This window comes from Zingiber officinale, chromosome 2A, assembly GCF_018446385.1.
Source record: "Zingiber officinale cultivar Zhangliang chromosome 2A, Zo_v1.1, whole genome shotgun sequence".
Classification (NCBI taxonomy): Eukaryota; Viridiplantae; Streptophyta; class Magnoliopsida; order Zingiberales; family Zingiberaceae; genus Zingiber; species Zingiber officinale.
Genome location: NC_055988.1, coordinates 4,677,643 through 4,704,210, shown reverse-complemented (window position 1 = coordinate 4,704,210; position 26,568 = coordinate 4,677,643). Strand labels below are relative to the sequence as shown.

The following is a 26,568-nucleotide window of genomic DNA, read 5'->3' as shown; positions in this document are numbered from 1 at the left end:
TTAAGCATCCCGTGTTCGCCCCGAACACACAACTTAATTTTATCAATAATAATTCATTCCACTAGAGAATTATTATTGAACTACCGCACCAATCCCAAATTACATTTTGGGCTCCTTCTTATTATGAGTGTGTTAGTCTCCCTGTGTTTAAGATAACGAATGTCCACTAATTAAGTAAGTTACTGACAACTCACTTAATTAATATCTAGCTCCAAGAGTAGTACCACTCAACTTCATCGTCATGTCGGACTAAGTCCACCTGCAGGGTTTAACATGACAATCCTTTTGAGCTCCTCTTGGGGACATTCTCAACCTAGTATCTCTAGGACACAGTTTCCTTCTATAATCAACAACACACACTATAAGTGATATCATTTCCCAACTTATCGGGCTTATTGATTCATCGAACTAAATCTCACCCATTGACAAATTAAAGAAATAAATATCAAATATATGTGCTTGTTATTATATTAGGATTAAGAGCACACACTTCCATAATAACTGAGGTCTTTGTTTCTTTATAAAGTCAGTATAAAAGAAACGACCTCTAATTGTCCTACTCAATACACTTTAAGTGTACTAGTGTAATTATATAGTTAAGATAAACTAATACCTAATTACACTACGACCTTCAAATGGTTTGTTCCTTTCCATCTTTGTCGTGAGCTACTGTTTATAATTTATAAGGTACTGATAACATGATCCTCTGTGTGTGACACCACACACCATGTTATCTACAATATAAATTAATTGAACAACTACATTTATCACAAATGTAGACATTTGACTAATGTGATTCTTATTTCTAGATAAATGTTTATACCAAAAGCTAGGCTTTTAGTATACACTCTGACAATCTCCCACTTATACTAAAAGACTAAGCTGCCATATCTGCTGCCATACATCTGATTCCCATCCCTTCAACATGCCCATCAAAAGCTCTTGCCTTAAGGACCTTAGTGAAAGGATCTATAGGTCATCACCTGATGCAATCTAGGCAGCAACAACTTCTCCTCGTTTATACGATTCCTCGTATTGGGTGGTACTTGCGCTCTATTGTGTTTACTTGCCTTATAGACTTATGGTTTCTTCGAGTTTGCTACTGCACCAACATTATTACAATAAATTGTAATAATTTTTGGACAAACCAGAAATCATATCTAAGTCTATCTTGAGGTTATTGAGTCATTCAGCTTTTATGGCTACCTCAGAGGCTTGCCATATACTAAGCTTCTATGATGGAGTTCAGAAAAATACCTATGCTTATCACTCTTCCATAGTTATGACTTTACCTCCTAAAGTAAACACAAAACCCCGAGGTTGACTTATTATTGTCCCTATCCGATTGGAAGTCAAAATCCATGCAACCCACAAGGACTAAATTAACTGCCTTGTAAGCTAGCATATAATCTCTAGTGCCTCTAACGTACTACAATATATGCTTTACTGCAGTCCATTGTCCTTGTCTAGGGTTACTTCGATATCTGCTAACTATGCCCTTGGCAAAACAGATTTCTGATCTCGTGCATAGCATACATTAGGCTTCCAACACCCGTAGCATAAAGAACTGCCTTTATTTCCTTTATCTCCTTTGAAGTCTACAGAGACATATCTTTAGATAAAGTTACTCCATCCTGAAAAGGTAAGAAACCTTTCTTGGAGTTTTGTATGCTTAAAACGAGCAAGGATTTTTCCGATGTATGAAGCTTGGGATAAGTAAAATATTCTTTTCTTGCGATCCCTTATTACTTTGATCTCAAGAATATATACATTCTCCCAAGTCCTTTATATCGAATTGTTTGGACAACCATACCCTTACTTCTGACAACATTTTGATATTGTTTCCAACTACCAAAAATGTTATCTAAGTATAGTACAAGAAATACCACCACGTTTCCATCACATCTTTTGTATACACAAGACTTATCCGGTTACTAAATCCATAGATCTGGATTACTTTGATAAACCGGATATTCCAAGACCTTGAAGCTTTGCCTCAGTCCATAGACTGATTGAGCTTACACACAAGATGCTCTTAGCCCTTTGCAATGAACCCTTCTGGTTGCTTTATATGGATGTTTTCTTCAAGACTTCCATTAAGGAATGCTGTCTTGACATCCACTTGCCAAATAGATAAAAGAATCCGGATAGACTTAAACATGACTACCAGTAAAAAGTTTCCTTTTTCATCTAGCCTTGCTTTGAGAGTTTCTACCTTCCTGTCTATCCCTCTTTTCCTAATATAGACCTTTTTACACCCAAAGGCTTTTACACCATTTGGTGGTTCTATAAGCTTCCAGATTTTATTAGAATGCATATATTCTAATTCTGTTATTCATTACTCTTTGCCAAGATATTGCATCTTTATCTTGGAGTGCTTCGTCATATGTCCGGAGATCAGATTCATGTCCTCCAGGGATCAAGTCCAAAAAACTCTCCCAAAACATAAATCTTTTTAGGTTGCCCAACAACCCTCCCACTACGATGAGGCACTTTCTTCAATTGTGTATCATTTGTGATACGTGTTGCAGTTTCCTTGTGGTATCTCATCTTGTACAGTTGGTACTAGATTAGACATGTCTTTTATTATTTCCTTAAGAACAAATTTTCTTATGGGCATGAGGTTTATTACATAGTTCTTTTCTAAAAATCGATCATTGATGCTAATAATGACCTTCTGATTTTTAAGACTATAAACCTACTTTCATTTCTCTAGGATAACCCACAAACAAGTGAATTCCTGTCCAACTTATCATTGTCTCTCTTCAGCATATGTTCTGGACTATCTGAATCTGAATATGCTTCAAAATAGGCTTACGCTTATTCAGCAATTCTATATGAGTAGAGAGTTATGAATTTGGAAGGTACTATGTTCACTTCCGTTTCCAGAGTATATCCTTAAAATGAATTTGGTAATTTTCTAAATAACTCATCATCAATCTACTTATTTCCATAAGAGTCCTATACCTTCCTTTTTCTACACCATTCTGTTGGGATATACCTAGGTGTAGTTAGTTGGGATTGAATCCCTACTTCTGATAAGTGACTCCTAAATTCTCCCAAGAGGTACTTGCCACTACGATCTCACCGTAGTGTCTTGATACTTTTACCTTGACATTTCTCCACATCAGCCTCATACTCTTTGAACTAATCAAAGCACTTAGACTTGTGGCACATCAAGTAAATGTATCCGTATATCAAATAGTTGTCTATAAAATAGATGAAATATTTGAAACAACCTCTTGCTTGGATAGTCATAGGATCACACAAATCAGAATGAACCAATTTCAACATATCTTTGACTCCATACCCCTTAGACTTGAAAGCTTCTTGGTTATTTTTCCTTCCAAGTAAGACTCGCAGGTTGGAAAGATTTCCACTACTAATGAACCCAAAAGTTCATCAGCTACCAATGAATCATACTCAAGTTAATATAACCTAGCCTTAGATGCCAAAGATATAATTGGTTCATTTCCGAAGGTTACTTTCTCTTAAAGTTAGAAGATGTGTTACTAATTTCCATTTGTTGCATCGTGAGAGTTATTGGATTTATAAATTGCCATCCAACGTACCAGAACATATAACTTCCCTCTTTTTCTTAATAACAACTTTGTTATTAAAAGAGACAGAATATCATGTTCTTTGAATAGTTTAGAAACTGAAAACTAGTTCTTTCTAAACTTGGTGCGTAAAGACAATTACTTAAAAATCCATGTTTTATTTTTATCAAAAGATAAACATCTCCCACTGCAACAGCTGCCACTTTTACAGCAGTGCCCATGTGGACGGTGTTTTTATTTTCATTTAGTTGTCGGGTTTCCTGGAACCCTGCAATGAATTGCAGACATGATTAATGACATATGTATCTACACTCCAGGTTCTGGTAGATAACACCACTAAACATGTTTCAATTAATGAATAAAATACACCTATATTGTTCTTAGTTCTAAGAGGACAGTCTACCTTAATGTCCAAATCCTATTTCCAATCAATTATAATTGGGACCACTAAGTCTATCCTAAAGTATATCAGCTAGGGAGTGACCATCATCCTAAGAATCACAAAAATATTTGGCTAAGACCAACTCCTTAAAAATCCCCATGAATTTTGTATGCCACGTTAGTGTGGACGTATACAAATTCAAAGAGGAAATTTTATCATTTAATTTTATTATCTCGTCAACCTTACTTTATGACGAATAAAATTAATAGTTGGTCTATCTTTAATCAAATATTTGGTCAAGACTTCTAAATTTAAAATAATATTGATTCCTCTAACAATACTATTTAAATTTACCAACACCTCAAAACACCGTAAATTTTGCATGCCACGTTAGTGTGGACGTATACAAAATCAACATTTGTAAGAGGAGGGTCTTACCCATTAACTATCTTGTCAACGTAACTTTATGACAAATAAAATTATCTCAAACACCGTTAATTTTGTATGCCACGTTAGTGTGGACGTATACAAAATCAATCATTTGTAAGAGGGGTTTTAACCCTTTAATTTTATTATCTTGTCAACCTAGTTTTATGACAAATTAATAGTTGGTTTCATTTGGTCACACAAATAATAACAGTGACTCTGATGGGGAGGATACTATTAGATGTGTCTAAGTGTATACCATTACTTGACACTAAGTCCATTAATAAGATTATGCTCCTTCCGTTGGGGAAGATCACACGCTCTTAATTAACTTCCTATAGTCATCCAAAAATGGAAGTCTGTTCTAGTGATCTGCAAACTAGCTCATCCGTTATGGAGGAAGGCACTCAGAGCCAACGCGCAAGCTTGTTTGCATCACTTACAAACCAGTAATGGAGACCATGGGATTTACTTAAAAATCCCTCTCCCACTTAGTTATTTATTAATGAGGAATTTTAACTATGCTAGCCTACTAAACTTGTAAACTAACATGCACACACAACACAATATAAAAGTAATAAATAGAAAATCTAATTTTCAACTATTATGACTTTTATCTCTAATTGTCCTCCGTGTGTTGTCATCCCAAGCTGCTGCCACTTTTGGCCACCACCACCGGGTCTAGCTGTCGCATTCATCTTGCTCCTTGTTCCGCTGCGCCTCTGGTCCTTAGAAGGTTCCACGCTTTGCAAGATTCGATCCGCGACATAAATAGAATTTTACAATTTTGATCCTATATTCCATAAAAGGAATGTACATGTATCTAGATCAAAAATAAAATCCTAATAAAACTAAATACAGCTCCTGCTGTATTTTATAATACAATCATGCACACACATATAAATGCCCTTGACATGTCCAAGGGTCCAATCACACACATAAAACTATAAGCCATAATAGTTGGATCCTGCATCCACAAAGTTAGCACATCCTACTATTATCCTGCCTAAATTATGTATGACATGTGCATAATTAAACTAATACCAAATACACAGAGGCAAAACTCTAGCTCTGATACCAATTGTTGGTTGCTACTCGGAAAGCCTAGAGGTTCCACTGTACAAAATTTTGTACAAAGGTCTGAACCTTTTCCTAGCTACCATGTGTTCTTTTAAATTAAATTTTGGATCGCCTGCGGAACTTAACACGTTTGATCCAAAACTTAATCTATTTGTTCTTTTAGGTTTTGACTTGGATCTCCTGCGGAACTTAACACGTTCGACCCAAGTCACCTTAAGTTATTAATTCCATTAAATATTAATTTCCATAATCAGTTCCACAACTGACGTGGCGAGGCACATGGCCTTCTTGGATATGGGAGCAACCACCACCGACTAGACAAAACCTTTTATAGAAAGTTAATATTTAATTTCCTAAAATAACTTTAGGTTAACCGAAAAGAACAATCAAATCACAAGGAAAAGAAAAACAAAAGAACACTATATCGAAAACAAATTCGAAACTCTAGAATCGTATGCCTCTTGTATTTAGTATTATTTCCAAAAATAACTAGTATGATGCGGAAAGAAAAATTACTAGTTATACCTTTTAGAAAAACCTCTTGATCTTCTACCGTATTCCTCTTCTAACCTCGGACGTTGTGTGGGCAACGATCTTCCGAGATGAGAACCACCAAGCACCTTCTTCTTCCTTGCAAGTTTCGGCCATCAAAACTTCTTCTAGGATGAAGAGGTTCGGCCACCACCACCATGCTCCAAGGGATGCTAGAAACAATGCTTTCTTTCTCTCCTTCTTCTTCTTCTTCTCTAAACTTGATCCGGCCACCATATGAGTCTCCACAAGAAGGATGAGGTTCGGCCATCAAAGAGAAGAAAGGAGGAGAGGATGGCCGGCCACACCAAGGAAGAAAAAGAGAGAGGAAAAATAATAGAGTTGTTAGCCATGAAGGCACCTCTACCCTCTCTTTTATAATCCTTGGCCTTAGCAAATAAGGAAATTTAAATAAAAATTTCCTTAATTCTTTTGCCATTGATAAGGAAAATTTATTTAATTAAAAATAATTTTTTTTCTCATCAATAATGTGGCCGGCCACTTTAAACCAAGCAAGGGAAATTTAATTCAATCAAGAATTAAAACTTTCCTAATTTGTTTCCGGAAATTTTATAAAAAATTTCTCTAATAATTTTCCCTTCATGATGGTCAATAAAAAGGAAATTTTATAAATTAAAATATTTCTTTTAAACATGTGGATAAAAAGAAAGTTATCTTTAAAAATTAAAATCTCTTCCAATCTACAAATAAGGAAAGATATCTAATCTTTTCTTAATCCTTGTAGAAGCTTTATAAAAGATATATTTAATTTTTAAACTCTCTTTTAAATCATGAACATGATTAAAAGAAAAGTTTTTACCAAAATTAAAATCAACCTTTTAATCTACAAATAAGGAAAGAGATTTAACTCTTCTCTTAATCTTTTGTAGAATCTTATAAAAGGAAAGATTTAAATTTTTAAACTCTCTTTTTAAATCATGTTATCCACATGAGAAAATTTTAAAAATAAAATTCCTTTTTATTTTAATAGGGTCGGCCACCTAAGCTTGAGTTCAAGCTAGGGCCGGCCACATGAATTCACCCATGAACCAAAACATGGCCGGCCCTAGCTTGGTCTCCAAGCTAGCTTGGCCGACCCCCTATAGGATGGGTAAGAAGGTGGGTATAGGTGGGTATAGTACTCTATAATTAAGAGGCTACGATAGGGACCGAGAGGAGGAATTGGTTTTGGTCTCCCGATAAAATTAAGCATCCCGTGTTCGCCCCGAACACACAACTTAATTTTATCAATAATAATTCATTCCACTAGAGAACTATTATTGAACTACCGCACCAATCCCAAATTATATTTTTGGGCTCCTTCTTATTATGAGTGTGTTAGTCTCCCTGTGTTTAAGATAACAAATGTCCACTAATTAAGTAAGTTACTGACAACTCACTTAATTAATATCTAGCTCCAAGAGTAGTACCACTCAACTTCATCGTCATGTCGGACTAAGTCCACCTGCAGGGTTTAACATGACAATCCTTTTGAGCTCCTCTTGGGGACATTCTCAACCTAGTATCTCTAGGACACAGTTTCCTTCTATAATCAACAACACACACTATAAGTGATATCATTTCCCAACTTATCGAGCTTATTGATTCATCGAACTAAATCTCACCCATTGACAAATTAAAGAAATAAATATCAAATATATGTGCTTGTTATTATATTAGGATTAAGAGCACACACTTCCATAATAACTGAGGTCTTTGTTTCTTTATAAAGTCAGTATAAAAGAAACGACCTCTAATGGTCCTACTCAATACACTCTAAGTGTACTAGTGTAATTATATAATTAAGATAAACTAATACCTAATTATACTACGACCTTCAAATGGTTTGTTCCTTTCCATCTTGGTCGTGAGCTACTGTTTATAATTTATAAGGTACTGATAACATGATCCTCTGTGTGTGACACCACACCATGTTATCTACAATATAAATTAATTGAACAACTACATTTATCACAAATGTAGACATTTGACCAATGTGATTCTTATTTCTAGATAAATGTTTATACCAAAAGCTAGGCTTTTAGTATACACTCTAACACTGTATTAAATCCCCTTGACTTCGCAGCTTTTCCACTATTTTTATGTCCTCAAATGCTTAGAACCTGGTGTCTTTATGGTGCAATTCCGGATCGGGTACAATTTTTTTGAGGGAATGTCTTCTTCCAATAAGGGTCGGAAGTCTAGATTCTTTTATGTCCAATTGCTTGAGTCAGCGTCCTAGCCTGTTGAGTGGCGCTACACTCTTCCAACTCCCTCTGAGTTGCGTGACCACCATCATCAACCAGACTGCCACACGACTTCTGAGAAATTGGAGGGCGTGCAACTTCGGCTCTCCCTACTGCTGTGAGAGAGTGTGCTACGCACTTTTGGGCTAAGCCCTATTCGGATGCCTTTGGGTGCTCCATTTGGTAAGATCCAATGTCTCCCCTTCCAGGTCTTCACTAACTGAGGCATCTTCTTTTTGTTTTGCAAAAGCCGCCATGTTTCGCGCTTATGCCCTCGACTCTTCTAAATTGCTAAGCAATATTCTGAAGAAACAGGGCCAAGAGATTTTGGCGGGCTAGGAGGTTCCTCAAACCCCCTCAGGCCAACACCTCAGCGGAGGCTTCCTCGCAACAATCTGGTGACCCTAAGGCCTAAGGAACTGAATCCCTCCCCACCGATGTGACCGCTGGTGAGAGAGCTCCCTCTCCAGCCCCCAAAAAGCATTTGCGCATCCAACGCAAGAGGAAGCAAGTTATCCCATTAGTCCAAGCTTCTCCGTCGAGGTCTCCCCTCTCCCAAGCCTCCTCCAAGGCAAAAACCCCTACTTGGGTGACCCCTTCTTCGACAACAGAGGTTGTGACTTCTTCTCCTGTTCCTGTCTTTATCCCGAAGTAGACCAGCTCTCGAGCGAGAGACCAGCGCGAGGACTCCGTGACCGCCTCTCTTCCACCTTCTGCTCTAACTTCGGCACCCGCTTCTTCTTCCCGCCCCAAGGAGCACCTCAAGAGCAAGTATGCCTTCACCTCCTCCTTCCGGCTGCCATCTCTACAAGTGTTGGGCTCCATTCCTTCTGCCAGTGCCTCTCCCCTCTATGGTCAGGTGCAATTCCACGGGGCCCTGGTTGACTCATGAAAAACTATTGCCGACCAAATTTTAGAAGGCCCGCAACTGGAGTTAGCCGACCTGTTCTCCCCTCTATAGTCAGGTGCAATTCCACGGGGCCTCTCCCCTCACAACGGTTTTTTCTTTCTTTTTCATACCCTTGAGATAATGCTAATACTAATCCTCCCCTGCTCTTGACAGACCTGTGCCCTGGGACTTAGAATATCACAATACGTGGCCAGTTTGTAATGAGAGAATGAGTCTCTAAGGGCTTGCCTTTGGAAGCTGGAATCTCCCACAACCACTAGCTACGTTTTTGATCTAACTGCCCTCGACAACCCGATGCAGTCCTATCTTCAGATTACCGAGGAGAAGACCCAAGTCGCCAGGGGCATGACTTAGGTGGAGTCAGAGAGGGTACAGACCTTGCAGACCACCCTGAAGATGAGTGAGTCCAAGATCAAGTCTGAGGGATTGAGGCGTGCCCAGATTTTGGCTGATTTGGAAGAGAAGGAAGCCAAGGTGACTACCCTCTCTATATGACTGCGAGAGCTACAAGAGGCCCACACTGCTTTGGAGAAGGATCTGGCAACCAAGAAGGTAAATCTGTCTGCTAGCGCTAATCGGGAAGCCGCTCTTCAGAAGAAGTGGGAGGTAGGCATGTCTATCCTTAAGTCTCTCCAGGTAGACCTCTCTAAGGCCAAGGACAAGGCCGCCACTACACATCAAGAGCTGGCTATGGTTTGAACCGATGCAGACAAGGCCAAGGACAAGCTGAAAGATTATCAAGCTAGTGAGGCTGCTTGTCTAGAAGCTTATAAGGTCACCTTCCTTTCTTCCAAAGAATTTGGAGCTAAGATAGGTAGTCTCATCGATTGGATGGCCTGCTATGGTGGTGTGGGGGCCCTGCTGCAGCTCTGTGAGAAAGGTTACCTCCGATCAGCCCCTCCTAACAATTTTTTGGATAGGGGACGCCTTCTCCGAGAGTTTCCTGATGATACTTTTTCTTCTTTTGATGACTAGTCTGTGCTTATCTTACACCCTTGTCTTCTAAGGATGTAAACTTTGATTTGAAAATTATAAAAGGCATGTGTCTGGGTGGACTACCCTGGTGCAATGTATTGTTCAATTAGTACGTTCACCTATAACCCACACTACTTCCCACTTGATATGTTCAAGTAGTTTGTTAAGTGCTTATCCCTCTTGTTGGTGTTTTGTTAACTTAGCATCTATGTAGGTGTCAAGGCATGCGACTGGTCAAGTCCTTTTACCTAACTGGACGTCTATCCTAACCAGCCCGTTTAATGCCCCGATCGGGTTTGGTGATTGGGCTGCCTGATCAGTTGCTTTACCTGACCAGTCTACTCCAGGGCTCCCAACCGAGTTTCACACGATCTGACTACTCGCCTAGTCACGAGCCACGATACTCAAGAGTCTCCTTACATGACCGAGAGGGAGCCACTGTAGCATCACATATTCCCGAAGACACAATAAACCCTTATTCCCCTCGTGTCTCTCGCCTTAGCTTTTTTTGACACACCCCTTTGGTGCGGTTTTCTAAGATGATTCTACGACTATCGTTGCTTTTAAGTTTATGGTTGACGCCAGCTACTTTAAGCACGAACCGTCTGATGGGTGCTGATGATGAGGCCCTCTGTGTCCCCCTTGACAGCTATAAATATCTTTCCCCTTCCGCTTAACTGAACTTTTCGTCTCCAAAGTAAACCTTCCTCTTGTTTTAGATAACTGCTGTGCTCTGAGTGCTTTGTGTTCACCCCCTCTCATGGATTCCCCTGTGCCTGCCTATGCTCCTGGAGTTTTTACTTTCACTGGCGTGGATCTGGATGATCTCTACTTCTCATATGAAATCCCCATGGTAACACACATCATTATACCCTCTGAGGTTCACTGGGTCTTTTCCCCTCTAATAGGGTATGTGATTTTTTTTTTAAAGAGAAGTTTGTCGCCGACCTCCGTTTTCCCATTCACCCTTTTTTCTCCGAAGTGAGTCGTTATTTCCACATCCCTCTTTGTCAACTTACCCCCAATTCTATGAGGATCTTGTGTGGATTCATCCTCCTCTGTGAAGTGTGCGATGTACCCTGGACTCCTCGCCTATTCCACTGCTTCTTTACCCCTCGTTGTCACAATGAGGGCCTTTTTCGTCTCCAAACCCGTACCCAAACTACCTTCTTTGCTCCTCTCCCATCCTTCGACTCAGAATGAAAGGATAAGTACTTCTTCCTACGCTTCTCCCTCACCGTGGAGTGGCCTACATAATGGCAATCAACTCTTCACTCGGCGGCCTATCTGGGGGACTTTCAGACAGACCCTAATTTTATGGATGCCTCTGCGCAACTAATAGGGTAAATTTTCAGGGTACTGTTGCAGTTATTGTAGTGCTACTGTAGCTAGTGTTTTCATCAATCGATTGATTTTGAGCCGTTGGTCTATAATGGTCGAAATCCACGAAGGCCAGTCGACTGGTAAGTATGACAGTCGACTGGTGGTGAAAATATTGTTTGGATATTTCCATTCGAGCTCTATTTAATGGAGCTCGGGATGTTGAGTAAGGTGATGAAATTAGTGGCGGTTAACCCTAATTAGAGTCTCCAAGTGCTTAAGTGATCTAGTGTGGTCTTGTGCGAGTTGTGGTGAGGTTTCTCCACCCACAAGAACTTACGTGAGCTAGCCAAAAGTTCTCCGATAAATCATTCATTGACGGATTGAGATCGTCCATTTTATGGACAACCATGTAGTAGGAGTAAGTGATCTCTGAACCACATTACATAAATGTGTGAGAGGTTTGATCATCTTGGTTATTGTCTCTAGGTTTACCTTTCATCTTGTTAGTTTGTTTTGTATTTTTACTGTGCACTAACAAGCATATGAAGCAAATTAAAGAAGTGGGTGATTGACTATTCAACCCCTCTAGTCATATATGTAGGTCCTAACATAGTATTTTTAGGGCGACCGCTTATTAAGAAAAATTCATTCGTTAATTTACCGAGCCTGGGACTCAATCCATTATTGTCTCGAGACTAAAATAAAGCTTAAATCTCAATTATTTTTAAAATATTTTTTTAGGTGACACAAAAAATATTCAGGTTATGCCGATAAATCCTAGGAGTGATTGGTCCGACCTCATGAAATTTTTTTTACCAATCAATCATGGCTCGATCCTTAAATTTCCAGAAAACTGAGAAGTCGCATTACCACTGCACCATTGCCCTGAGGCCAATAAACCTCCACTTGTTTTTTTAATCTAAGTATTCAATTATTTAAATCGGCTAATTCTGAAAATGACCGATCTAACTCTATTAAAATTTTTCATTGGCTCTAAGATAAATTAAAAATTACTCAAAGACCAGTATTTTTGATTACGTCTCTCATTTGGAGAAATGTTTTTACAAATATGTTGTAGCTAATGTTCGAACTATTGATATCTAAATATCTACCATGAGGTCGAACCACTCAGCCATCTTTAATCTTCATGTTTAGCTAGTATTTTGAGATGATGATTTTAATTTCACATTGATTGCGATTTTATGTATGGGCCCCGCTTAGTCCTGGGTTGGGAAAGTGGGTATCTTTGTCCGGTACGCATTCTTAGTCCTTCTCATTTCTGTCCTACCACAGAAAACTACTAGACGAAGCCTTCTTGGAAGCAAAAATAGAAGCCACGCGTTCGTTCCGGGCCGGCGATAGTTCGTTCGACGTCTAATAAGGCGCTTCGGGCCGTCCCTCGCGGCATCGCCCTCTTGGTTCATCCTTGGCATCTCCTTCTCCGCCGCCACCGCCGCCGCCGCCGCCTACGAAGCATTTCACCCACGGGCGGGGGGCGACGCACCAGGAGGTGGCGTTGGAATGGCAGCATTGGATCCCGGTTGAGGATAAGAGATTAGGTTTTTTTGGGGAATCTATGGATTTCGGTCCGGGCTATGGTGGAGGTGGAGGGGAAGGATTCTCCGTCGGGGTTTTCTCTCCTGGACGACATCGGTCTCTGAGGCGGAAGCGGGACGCCAGGGCAGCCGATGCCCATTTGGTATCCTGCGTCGACACCGATGGGGACGATCTAGGAGCTGGCGCTAGCGTTGCCAGAGTCGAGATCGGGAACGAGGCGGAAGCCCTACGCGAGGCCCTCCTCAGCCACCAGCAATCGATCCAGAAGCTACAAGAGGAGCTGGAAGAGGAGCGGAGCGCCGCTGCGTCCGCTGCGCAAGAGGCCATGTCAATGATTGTCCGGCTACAGCACGAGAAGGCGGAGGCCATCATGGAGATTCGCCAGTTCAAGCGCGTCACCGAGGAGAATCTGAAGCACAACCAGGAGGAGATCGCGACGCTTGAGGACCTTCTCTTCAAGCGCGAACAAGAAATGCAAGCCCTCTCCTGTGAGGTCCAGGCTTACCGTCACCGCATCCTCAGCTACGGCTTTAGCCTCGATGGAGATGCCCCTCCCTCTGAACCGCAAACACCTGACACGGCGACCTCCGCCTTCGCCATCCCCCAAATCGAGTTCCCGCAGGAGTATCAATATCCTTCGATAAAGTGTGTCGGGGACGCTGGTGCCGAAATCGACAAGTACCTCCCTGGTGAAACTCCACGTGAACACCTCCAGAAGCTGGAGCAGCGAATTTTCCAGCTCGAGCGGACGCCAAGTAGCAGATTTGGGAGCGCCATCGACAAGGGAATCATCGTGAGGCATTCTCCCCGAGCTCGGCCTAGGCATCTCAGAAATCTTTCCTACGGAAGCCATGGATCTGTCCTCGAATTCAACAAGGGGGATGAGTTCCCGACATCGTTAGATGCTCTATCAGATTACGAGGAGATGAATGACAGAGTGTATACAGTGGATGCTGTGCATGGAGCCAGTGATGACTATGTTACCACACCAAGGGAGCTACAGACTAGGAGATCCCGAATGGGTGAAGTGGTCGAGGAAGGAGAAATTTCTAAGCTTGAGATGCGTCTGCAGGAGCTTGAAGCTGATAGAGAGTATATGAGACAGGCATTGATTTCCATGGGTGCAGATAAGGCGCAGATGATGATATTGAAAGAAATTGCTCAGAAGATGTGCAAGGAAGGAACCATTGACAATAGAATCATAAAGCAATCATCTACCTCGCGGAGGTTTCCTTTCATGTCCATCATCAAGGTAAAAATTTATTCACTAATGTTTTTGTAGATCAAATTTAAGTATGTGCTCACCTATGTGAATATATACTATATGTTGAATACGGAATAGAAATTAGCATAGTAGTATTTGCACAGATTGTATCATGCATAGGCTAAGTCAATTGTTTTTTCAGCATTTTACTGAACCGCGCTCATGTTAGTTTTGGGATTTCTCATTTCATGTACCTAACTTTTATAATACCAAAATCACATAGCACATTCCCATTATACTCCTCATTTCCCATTCAAAAATTTGTTGCTTTCAATTTACACTGTCAAATTCAAATCCGAGTGCATAGGTACATTAAAAATGATTCAGAGTTTTGAAACTGTACAATGGACTTGGAGAATTCGAAAATTCAAAAGTTTGATATTTTTCGAACCAAGAGAGTCCTAGGAACTTGTTGGTGATGTTGGTTAGTGAATATCATTGTCTTAGGCCTAATAATGAGCTTGTGATAAATTTTATCAAACCTTTGCAAATTTAAAAATTCACTGTTTTTAATTTAGGTTGTCGAATTCATATTTTAGAGCATAGATATCTACATTCCAGGAGTATATTGGTTTTGATTTGAAGTGATTTAGAGTTCTCTAGGTCCATCATTTAGTTTAATCCAAAACTGACTATGGACTTAGAGAATTTCGAATTATTTCGGATCAAAATTAATGTACCTCTAGAAGTCTCAACGTATCTATGCTCTTAGATCTGAATTCGACAGCGTAAATTGAGAGCAGTGAATTTTTGAATAAAAAAGAAGTATAATGGAAATGCGTTGTGTGGTTTTGATATTATGAAAGTTTGATACGCGAAATGAGAAATCTCGAAACCTGCATGTGCGGTTCAATAAAATGTCATGTTTTTTTTTTTTAAATTTAAAATAACATATATACAAACCTGAACTAATTGCTACTTCACTTGTTCTTCTGTCTCCCCAGGATGTATTTTCATGTTTTGTATTCTGGAAGAAATCATCTCAAGCCAAGTAAGTTTCCACATTTCACTTAAATTTGGTGACCTTGTTTTTTTTTTTTTTTTTTTTTTTGGAGAATCCTAATAGAACTGATGCCTAACCAAGGTGTGATTTGTCACTTCAATCCTAGTAGGTATACTTTTGGGATAACAGCCGGTGTTGGCTTACTCCTGTTCTTAGGCAAGTCCTGTCACATGAGGCAAAGGAAGATCCTCTAAACACAAGTGCAGTTGTGCAGCTATCAGTTCTCACAGTGAAGCATGAGTTGAACATGCATATCCATTTCCAGTCCGTGTTCTTTTTTCCTTTCCTTTCGCATGTTATTAATCTTTACCAACTGTATCTTGGTTATAAAATCACCAATTTTTTTCTTTGTTTAAAAGTATAAATAATTTATTATTATTATTGTTTTGGTGCAAAAATATGAAACACAATGCAGATTATCAATCCCTTTTTCTACTCGAGCTTCTTAATTTGTAAATTTGTTGAGTCAATTTGATAATTCAGTCTCATCATATTGTTGTATAAAAGCTTAATTGAGGAAATTGTGTATTTTATTTTTTTTCTTTAACTTGCCAATTTTCTTGGATATTATATTATTACATCTAATTGATTCGTTTAAGGTTGTTTCCTAATTTCTTGAATAATCTTTAAAATAAAATATGTTGTTTTTTTTACTTTTAGAATTATAAAAAATAATAATAGATTATAGAATATAAAATTTTCATTAGAGACCCATGGGTCGAAATAAAAAGGTGACCATTATATTTTTTAAAAAATATTAAAAGATTTTTATTAAGTTTGAGATATTTTGATTTGTATTTTGATGAAACAGTGATTTTTATTAAGTTGGAGTAGACAAAAGGTATTTCTAAAAGAAAAATAAAATAAAATGTTATTGATATATATATATATATATATTTATTTATTTATTTTCAAATCATGTGTATTTTGGACAATAGTCAAAAAAAAAAAAAAAAAAAAAAAAAAAAACGTAACATAAATATTTGCCTATAATATAATAAAATATCCTTTCCGCTTCGATTACGCATTAACATCGACCCAAACGTACTCGAGTCAAGGGATTCCGATGATTCCGCACCTTCACCCCCTTCCATTGGTTAGTAAAAGCTGCGTAAGAAAAGCACGTACAGTAAGTAACTCTATTTAACCCATCCGCATCCTTCCCCTAAAATAGCAAGAGGGAGCGAAACGATCAAACGAATGTGACGCCTTTCTTCTTCTCCGCGCTCACTCTAGGGTTTCTTCATCGCGATCCCAGGAATTGTCGGCTCACAGAACCTCCACCCGTGTCTCTTCGTCGGAGGTACTTGATCGATCGCTTCCCTGTTTGGTGTTTGTGTTGTAATCTCGCTCGGATCCTCAGTGGTTAGAATCCGTCTTTGTTTTCCGCCGATCTCCCGTTTGCCTTATTGTTCCCCATTAGCCATATCAAATATGGTGTTGCGCGCTCCTGGTGATGACAATCAGCTAGAACGATAAGATGCTTGTTTTAAAAATTCATTTTTGATGTTATTTCCAATTTCCCACCCTAATTTTAGTGTTATTTCTCGGCTTTGGTTGTAGCTGTATCGATGATATCCACATTCTTAGATTGAATTTTGCGATTGAACTATCCTTTATGAGCTATTTTCCTGGGGGGGTTTGAGTTTTTCTTTTTGCTCGATCCCTGATTAGAATCCGTCTTTGTTTTCGCACAATGTTGCTAATTTATTGGCCCCATGGTCCGCCGATCTCCTGTTTTCCTTATTGTCCCCCATTATCCATCTCAGATATGGTGATTTGCGCTCCTGGTGATGACAGTCAGCTAGAACGATAGGATGCTTGTTTAAAAATATCATTTTTGATGTTATTTCCCCCCTAATTTTAGTGTTATTTCTCATATATTCACATTCTTAGTTTGAATTTTGTGATTGAACTATCCTTGATGAGCTATTTTCCTTGGGTGTTGAGTTTTTTTTTTTTTCTGTTTGATCCCTGATTGAACTACTTCGACTTAGGTTTGCGATGGAGGCTGCTTCAGAGATGGAGAACCACTTGTCGTCAGCTTCAGCTTTTGTTGAAGGAGGCATCCAGGATGCCTGTGATGATGCTTGCAGCATCTGTTTAGAATCCTTTTGCAGTGATCCTTCCACTGTACATACATATTTTGCTAACAATATTGCTTTCACCCTCTTGTTCATTCGACGTGTTATGTTTTCTAATACATTGTTCTTCAGGTTACTGGTTGCAAGCATGAGTTCCATCTACAATGCATTCTTGAATGGTACTGTTTTATTTTTCTTCTGTTGATGTTCTGTGCATTCTTGAAGGCTACTAATATCGAATCAGTTACCTAATTGTGAAATTCGAAAGTATATTCATCCTCATACAGAAAAGTTGTTGGTTGAAGGCAACCTACTTTGTTGCATTATTTGTTGGAATCACAGCCATGACTTGCACTGTATATTTTCGTAATAGCTGAACAAGTTTATCCCATCTGTTTTGGTTTACTTAACTGCATATTGATTCCACATGCTAGTTTCGTGTACATACCCCAGACTTAATCTACTTTCGCAATATTTATTTTTCCAAATTCATTGTGATTAGGTGCCAGAGAAGCTCTCATTGCCCTATGTGTTGGCAGACTGTTAGTTTGAAAGATCCAGCCAGGTATATTAGTCGTAATAAACCGATATAATTTGCTGAGACTAATGACACAAATGAAAGGTTCTGAAATTGCCTGTGGCAGCCAAGAACTACTAGAGGCTGTAGAGCACGAAAGGAGCACTAGACATAACCGCGCACAAACAACTACCATTTTTCATCATCCTGCTTTTGGTGATTCGGATTTGCAGCATGTGGGTGCTCCTGTAAAGTGATTTTGATATTTCTCCAGTGATTTATTTTTCAGGCGAAAAGATAATGGTTGTTTCCTCGTGTGCTATGATCATTTCTTTCCGAACTTCTCATTGCAGCTGCCAGTTGTTGGAAGTGATGCTGAACTTGAAGAGCGCATTTTTCAGCACTTAGCTGCTGCTGTTGCCATGGGAAGAGCACATCACATTGCCACAAGCGAGGGACGAGTTGGATCAGGATCTCACAACCGGTCACAATATTCAGTGTTCTCTACGAATTCAAATGCCTCATCTGTGGTCTCTGCACCTGCTGTTTCTGCTTTAGGAAGGGAAAATGAATCAGTTCATGTGATAATGGATGCTGATCCATCACCTCCAACACCTAGTCCAGGAAGTGTACCTGCTGAAGCAGCCAATGGTTTCACAGCTCAGGCTACCCAGTTTCCTTTACTGACATCAGGAACCAATAGTCTTTCAAATCCCAGGTGTGCTTTAGCACTATAGGCATGTAAATCACTTTGCATAAGTTCTTCAATACATCATTAGATTGTTCTGCTCACCGCTTGTTATGCAGGACACCCATCGGGCATTCTTCTCCGTTTAGTCGAGAAAGACCAGGGCCCTCCGAGTCGCAGCCCGTTTCAGAAAATCTGAAATCTCGCTGGAATGCTGTTTCGATGAGGTACTTGTAGATTATTTGTGCCCCCAATCTCCAGAATACACATGTTGATTATGCTTCTTTTCCAAAAAATAAATAGATACAAGGAATCTATAGTTAAGAATACTCGAGGATGGAGGGAGCGGCTACTTTCACGTAGTGGTTCCATGGCAGATATTGGTTCTGGAGTCAGAAGAGAAGTGCGTGCTGGAATTGCCACCGTAACACGAATGATGGAGCGGTTGGACACAAGAGAAGGAAGAACATCGAGTACTTCTGCTCCACCAAGCGCTGAAGTAGATGCAGTCATGGAACCGAGCAATGCGGATAATGTGGATCTTAATGCCAATCGAGTTGGCACTCATGGGAACACTAGCAGTTCATCAACTCATTGGGTAGCAACTTCAGGTCCCAAGTAGTCTGCATTCCATTTGCTAACTCTCCAAGCTTGCTCTGGCCGAAAGGTACATACATGTAAGCTTGGTTCGTCATTTGCATCGCTTATCGGTTTAGACAAAATAAATCCACAAATAACCACAAGGTCATTTATGCCCAAGTTTTCAATGTTGTGTCCTGTTCTTTTGCTTAAAATAAAAAGGAAACATAGAGAATCTCCTTTCCATGTATGGATGGTGATACTGTATTTTGTATCAAAACTCAATGTCTTTAATTTGGCGATAGAACTCGCAATAAACAGATAACAGAAAGCATGGAAAGCTTTGGCTGCAAACACCAATGAAACTACAGGAACTGCTAGGGTAGTAAATGATTCAAAATTTATTAATTGGATAATGAAATGATTTTCTTCATTCCATCCCACATATAAAGAAAAATTCATGATCATGTAATGAAATTTGGATCAACTACATAATTTGAGTCTATAGAGCCTACGAGATCAATCAAAAATCGACTTTCAAAAGCTTAATAGTAGTATTCATCTCGATCATACTCTAACCAATGAGAAACATGCCATAAACAGGCTTGCCTTAGCAAAGATGCATGCAACAACGCAACAATTCAGATCATCTCAGGATATGGTGCAGGGAAAACCTTGCCTTAGCAATTTGTGAGATTGCTTTGTGAAGGCCTCCAAGACATGATCCTATGACCATCCCAATCCCCTCAAGTTCTCGACTCTCCTTCCACTTCACGAATGAAAGCGCTGCAGTAAGTTGTCAGTAGTGGTCTAGTGGATCACCACGGTTTTTGCCATCCCTGTAAGACCGTCCAATGTACCATGATACTCCCTTTAGCTCCGCTATATCTTAACCGTTGCACATACCGTGGTGACATTTCTTAACTTCTTGGTGAAATCATTTCCATTTGACTTTTTTTAATAATCCAAGTATCCAACCGACTTAATTAATTTTAAAGTTCCCTCGCTTAGTTCACTCATTGGATAAATTTGAAAGTACAAGTGACTCTTCATCCCATAACTAATATTATAGATATTTCATCTTACTAGAGGAATCATTTTACGGGAGGAAAATATTTTACAGTACGCCGTACACCATAACTAAGATTCGAGTACCTCGTGTGTCATAGCTAGGATCTAAATCATGAATACTTAAGTAATGTGCTGAATACCTTGTTGTTACCACTGTATTCAGGGGCTCCATTTGATTTCTTTATACAAGATATTGAAAAAAAATCACATGGTTATCAACCATTGGTCGTAATGAAATATGTTATTTTCTCCTTTATGAGTAGTGTATTTTAGAATATTGATTGTCAGGATGAGTCTCTATATATACTTTTCTGATTTATCTTGACAATTAATGAAAAATTGATAATTGATTTTAATAATCCAAGTATCTAACCGACCTAATTAATTTTGAAGTTCCCTCGCTTCCAGTAGCTAATATTGTAGATATTTCATCCTACTAGAGAAATCATTTTATAGGAGGAATATATTTTATAGTACACCGTACACTATAACTAAGATTCGAGTACCTCCTGTACTGTAGTTAGGATTTAAATCATGAATACTTAAGTAATGTGCTAGATACCTTGTTATTACCATCTTAGGGGCTTCCATTTGACTTCTTTATACAAGATATTGGAAAAAAAAAATACATAGTTATCAACCATTGGTCGAAGACTAATGAAATATGGTTTTTTCTCCTTTATGAGTAGTGGATCTTAGAATATTGATTGTCACGATGAATCTTTATGTATATTTCTTTGATTTATCTTGATAATTAATAAAAAATTTCTATAACATCGGTTCGTCCCACGTTCAACATTATAGTTAATCATTTTTTTAATGAGATAGTTTCTTCCCTACCAAAGTTATACTCAGCCTAAGACTAATAAAATTTGGAAACTATATTAGAAAATAAAATTTAATATTAAAATTAAGCAATTGTCTTTTTTATAAATATTATTTAATATTTTTAAAAATGCATTTTATTTGGGCCTTTGGCCATCTGTGAAGCCCACTATTTTATTCGGAGCCCACTTCCACGTCGATACGAGCATCGTTTGATGTCCAGGGAAACAAACAGACCAGTCCAGCGTCAGCAATGTCCTGGCTCTCGAGATCGCTGGCCAACTCGCTTGCCCTCGACCACCGTAGCGACGGCGGTGAAGGCAGCGGCGGCAGTAGCGTTGCGGAATCAAGGGACGATGGCAGATCTTTCCGATCGGACAAGGGAAGCGGAGTGGACGAGAAGGAGGAAGATGATGATGCCGGCCGGGGCGTCAAGGAAGACATTTCTGAGCTCTCCCAAACCCTAGCCCGCCAATTGTGGGGCGTCGCCTCTTTTCTTGCCCCTCTTCCCCAGTCCGCCGTCGATGAGGCCCCCCCTGATCCGGCTGTTCTCAGCGAGGCGGAGCAGCCGACGGAGGAACCTGATTCGGCAGCGGTAGCGGGAATCCGGAATGATTTCGCTGAGATTGGTGGGAGATTCAGGTCCGGGATATCCAAGATCTCCGGCAATATGGGCGTCTCTGAAATATCCAAGTTCGCCTCCAACTTCCTTCCATTCCGGGACGAAGAAGAGGAGGAGCGGGCAGAGGAGGAGGAAGAAGATGATAGGAACTTCGGTTCTGGAGCTATTGGTATTACGGATGAAGTGATGTCCTTTGTCCATAACATCTCGATGCATGCTGAGACATGGTTGGATTTCCCTCTCTTATCAGATGACGAAGATTCTGATGGTAAGGCTTTTTCTATATTGATATAGATATAACTTTACCTTATTTTCGTAATTCGAAAATGTATTGAATGTTCTACTGAAGAACTATTTGGGAACTTCTAAAGAATTTTTTACTTGTATACGGAAGATTTTATTCTTAGATATTATTCCCTTTTTGATATATGGAAGATTTTAATTTTTCCTAACGTCTTATATCTGGGTCTTATATTGCAAAAGTTGGTGAAGTGATTTTAGCAATGTTCAATACAGTGGGAAGGAGAACCAGCACAATTTTTTTTTTCTTTCCAGTTAGAGGGATCAGGCTTGTTGGAATGTTTTTGAATCATAGGTTGGTTTGATGGATGCATTTCTTGCTAGCAATATTGCCACATCGAGATCACCAATTCAATTGATTTTTGTAAGGGATCAGGAACTTCCATTTTTCATTAACATCATGTCTTTGTTCTTTGTTATGTCTATTGCTGTCTCAGTACCTCAAGTTATTAGGAACGCCTTGAGTTTCTCGAGTAATCAAGAGATGCAGTATCATCTTCCTTATATCGCATTGGTTGCACGTTATGTTTCGTTATGCCTTACTTTTTGGTGGGATAAAGTTTTTTATGTAAAGGGCCTTGTCTTTATGCTTGTTCTTCAGTGTGTTCCTTTTTATATCGTGCTTGTAAGGGCTATGCTTTTGTGCACATAAGAGAGCAGAAGCATTTGTAAGCCTATCTCTCATATTGATGATTGAAATTGCTTTTTAAAGAGTTTCCATGGTTGTTTCTCCTCATATTATTTCTAAAACTTGGATTGTTTATCATTTTTTTTGTAGAGTTCCGACATGTTATTTTCAGAACTTCAGTAGTTTTGTTTTTGCCTATTTTTCAGTGGCTGAACATGTGTCACATATGTGAAGAATTTCAAATTTCTTTGGTTCCAAACAACTTATGCCTTTGTCATCTTTCAGATTTTCACATGTCTGATGCCCAACTTGAGCATGCATATACTATCGAATGCTTTTCACCAAGATTGGCTGCTTTAAGAATTGAACTTTGCCCTAATATCATGAGTGAAGGGAGCTTTTGGAAAACCTATTTTGTGCTTTTGCATCCTAGACTAAATAAGCAAGATGCAGAACTTCTCTCAACACCTCAGGTAAGTTGCTTTGTACTTAATAATTGCTTTTTTGAATATTTGTATTTGAATATGTTCTAGATATTTATCAAAGACCACCTTTTTTCTTGAACTTATGCAATAAGAGAGTACCTTGAATGCATATTTAACCATACTAGGGCAGTGCAGTTATTGTTTTCCTGATAGACCAAATAGTTATAATCATGTTACAAGAAATTGCACCATAAAAAGGTTTCAGTATCTTGTTAGGCCTGGTAACATACCTTAAAAAGCAGCACCACACCACACCACACCTGGTTTCTTTCTGCTAGTGTAGAAAAATAATATGTTCTATGGATTTCATTAATCTTTAGCAGATGGACTTAGGAAATTAGAGTTGAACTAACAATGAATGCTAAAACAGAAGAATATGAACAAATTGAAAAAGGAAAAAACTAAGTTGTTGTTAACTTCTTTGATTCATAAGATTTAACAGTTAATATTTGATATAACAATGATGATAAGCTTCCTTTTTGGCTATACATCACATATAATAGTTGTTACAAAGTTCTTGGCAGCCAGTTCAAGAATTTTTGGCCTCCATTCCTTACATGATCCTTTTTTCTGATCTGAGGGCATAACAAACTTTTGATAACTTTCACCAAAAAACACTGATATTAGAACCTATTATGTGTTTCTTTGTTTGGCAATTGAGTACCTCAAATTCCAGAGAAGACTACACTGTCTCATCTCCACGGTCAATTGTGTGATCTGTGGGGTGAGAGCAATATGTTTTCAAGAATTGATTGCTTTCTCTTAGTTTTAGTTTTGGTGAGAAGGTTGATTGTTTGAGTGAAAGTTATTTCTCAAGTTATCATCTCTTCCAGTTTATTACCACCTGGAATGGCTGTATGATGGTGAGTTGATTGATGTCATTGTGTTAATACTGGAATCTTTGCACTTTAGCTAATGATTTTTTTTCAAGTTGAAGGGAATGCAAATTAAATGACAAAGTTTCTCCTCGTTAGTATTTAAAGCATTTGGTTATATCAACTTTAATTAAAGTAAATATTTTCTAAATCCCTTTTTTCAAGTAGTGACTAAGGCATGATTTTCTCTCCAGTGGTGCTTACTTTGTTAAGGCATGATTTTCTATCCAACGGTGCTTACTTTGTTACAATGCTCTAGACTGCATGACTGAGAATTGTAAGATCTTTAATAAGCAAATCTTTCTAATGCAGTCAAGTTGGCATACCAATTTGTGCAAAATGTTTAATGCTGACCTATATTATAAAGAAGTCTTGGATATTAACAGACTTAGTACTTTGGATCTGTAATGTTGTTTCTGTGGAGAGATTTAAAGTAACTTGACCTGGAATGTTTTGCATATTGTACAATCTATCATTGCCCACATGGTTCTCGCTTGTATAAAACTTTTGCTATTTCAGTTCAGTCTGTTTTTTTTCCTTGTAAGTAATAATTCATTTTATATCATGGGTGTCTGTAGGTCGTGGAAGCCAGAACTATGTTGTTGCAGAAATTGCAGAATCAGAGCAAGTCAGATTCACCAAAACTGGTGGATGTTTCCCATGGGAAGTCTGAGACATCATTTCCATTTTCAAAGCCAGCCATAACCTCAAAGGATGCATTTGATACCTTTCCATCGGAGAACCCACAAACTGAATCCTTGCATGATGATAGGCACCCAAACCCGATCATAGCAAGTTGGACAGCTACTAACCAAACTGTTGCTGAAGAAGAGAGACAGAATAGAAAGTTCAATGTTGCCTCCAACATCTCTGTTGAGGAGACAGATGATGACGACTGGCCAGAAGATGAGGATGGAGATACGACGCCAAGGATCATCAGCATCCCTATCGATGAAGATGTGTCTTTTAGCGATCTCGAGGAAGACGATGAAAAATATGCGCCGAAAGCTTTGAAAACATGAGAGCGATTACAATCCTGTTGAGACTGTATGGAAAGGGTCGACACCGCACTGTTGTTGTCTCAGTGGTCACAGATCTGCATTGATGGTGTGAATCGAATGCTTGTCTTTATAGACAATTGTTCATTACATGATTACTTAATTTGTAATCTTTATTGTTCTCTTGTACATATTACCCACCCAATATGCTCAGCTTGAATCAGTTGAGACTATGTATTCGTTTGGAGCATTTCCAGTCGTAATGTAGCTTGAAATAATTCAGCTTTTTATAAACTAGTAATCAGTTTTGTATCGACAAGGAAGACTCAATCGCTTGCTGTTGTTTGTAATATGGTGGATTTTAACTGCAGTAAGATATGGGTTGCTCATATATCTGTGAGCTTGAGACTCGATGTTTACTGGAGATTTAGATGTGATTGATAAACTTGAAATAAGATGTTAGTGATGGCCGATGGGTTGCTTCCTGTTTACTTGTAATTCTATAAATGAAGGACGAATTATGGTTTGAATCCAAGTTATGGCGTCTTATATGTACGACAAACTTAAGAGGCCGTTTTGGATGGACTAATATATGTACGACAAACTTCCTTGTGTGGCTCCTCTGAGTTGGCGTCGGCGTCTCCACCAATCGTAATCAGGCAAGGTTTTCCTCTCACACCATCCCTTGAGATGATCTGAATTGTTGAGTTGTTTCATGCATCTTTGCTAGATTTTGCTGTGTTAACTTAAACTCAGTTTATGGCATGTGGGATGAATACTATTAAGCTTTCGAAAGTTGATTTTTGATTGATCTAGTTAGCTTCCTATAATATATACTACAATATATAATGCTTTTAAAAAGAGGGATAAGGAAGTAAACGTGGTAATCGTTTTCCAAAGGACACACGTATATTTTTAAATTTATTAAAAGACACATATTACTTTGATATTTATAAAAAAAATACACATTTTAAATACATTTTTTATTTTATCCTTCTTACAAATTTAACTTTTTTCCTTTTCTCTTTTGTTTCTCACTCTTTCTTCTATGCATGCAACCAATCTTATTTTTCCTCTCCTCTCTTCTCCTTCCTTTTTTTTTTGCATGTGTATATGCATAACATAGACCTAATATACTAATCATATTAGGCCCATGACATTAGAGTTTAGTTGATTTTTTGATAATATTTTAATATATTTGTAGAAGTCGAAATAATTAATAAATAGTATATTTGAACTCTTTGCAATTCTAGAAATCGACAGAAATTGATCGATTATTTATTTTCAACTTCTAAGGAGGTGTAAAATTGTAATAATGATGAATCGACAAAAATCCTCATACGTGGGCCTGATATGAATCATATCAGGCCCAACGTGGAGGTTTTTTTTACTGATTTTTTAATTATATTTTAACACATTCTAGAAGTTAAAAATAAACAATGGATATCATATTTGAATTCCTTGCAACATCAGAAATCGACATAAATTGAAATGGATACAATCGGAGCTCTTTAGATCCCTAAAACACATTCTGTCGATTTCTGATGTTGCAAGGAATTCAAATATGTTATTCATTATTTATTTTAATTTCTAGAATATGTTAAAATATAATAAAAAAATTAGCAAAAATCCCATACAT

At 38.5% G+C, this 26,568-nt stretch overlaps 3 protein-coding genes across 4 annotated transcripts; all 3 read left to right on the top strand.

Moving 5' to 3' along the window:
• Positions 1–12,746: 12,746 nt before the first annotated feature.
• LOC122040587 (myosin-binding protein 7-like) lies at positions 12,747–15,635 on the top strand. Of its 2 annotated transcripts, none has more exons than XM_042599945.1 (3): positions 12,747–14,242; positions 15,199–15,245; positions 15,364–15,635. In XM_042599945.1, exons 1-3 carry the CDS (start codon positions 13,010–13,012, stop codon positions 15,449–15,451), a joined length of 1,368 nt encoding a protein of 455 aa, XP_042455879.1. In that variant the 5' UTR covers positions 12,747–13,009; the 3' UTR covers positions 15,452–15,635. The 2 variants fall into 2 exon arrangements, with proteins under 2 accessions (XP_042455879.1, XP_042455880.1); XM_042599946.1 differs by having other exon boundaries at positions 12,748–14,242; positions 15,367–15,635.
• Positions 15,636–16,433: 798 nt separating this feature from the next.
• On the top strand, positions 16,434–19,479 carry LOC122040586 (E3 ubiquitin-protein ligase RHF2A-like). Its single transcript, XM_042599944.1, has 8 exons — positions 16,434–16,560; positions 17,255–17,390; positions 17,474–17,520; positions 17,844–17,906; positions 17,986–18,094; positions 18,212–18,576; positions 18,666–18,773; positions 18,850–19,479. Exons 2-8 carry the CDS (start codon positions 17,262–17,264, stop codon positions 19,166–19,168), a joined length of 1,140 nt encoding a protein of 379 aa, XP_042455878.1. The 5' UTR covers positions 16,434–16,560; positions 17,255–17,261; the 3' UTR covers positions 19,169–19,479.
• Positions 19,480–21,240: 1,761 nt separating this feature from the next.
• Positions 21,241–25,252, top strand: LOC122040585. Its single transcript, XM_042599943.1, has 3 exons — positions 21,241–21,911; positions 22,857–23,044; positions 24,510–25,252. Exons 1-3 carry the CDS (start codon positions 21,275–21,277, stop codon positions 24,951–24,953), a joined length of 1,269 nt encoding a protein of 422 aa, XP_042455877.1. The 5' UTR covers positions 21,241–21,274; the 3' UTR covers positions 24,954–25,252.
• The last annotated feature ends 1,316 nt before the right edge of the window (positions 25,253–26,568 follow it).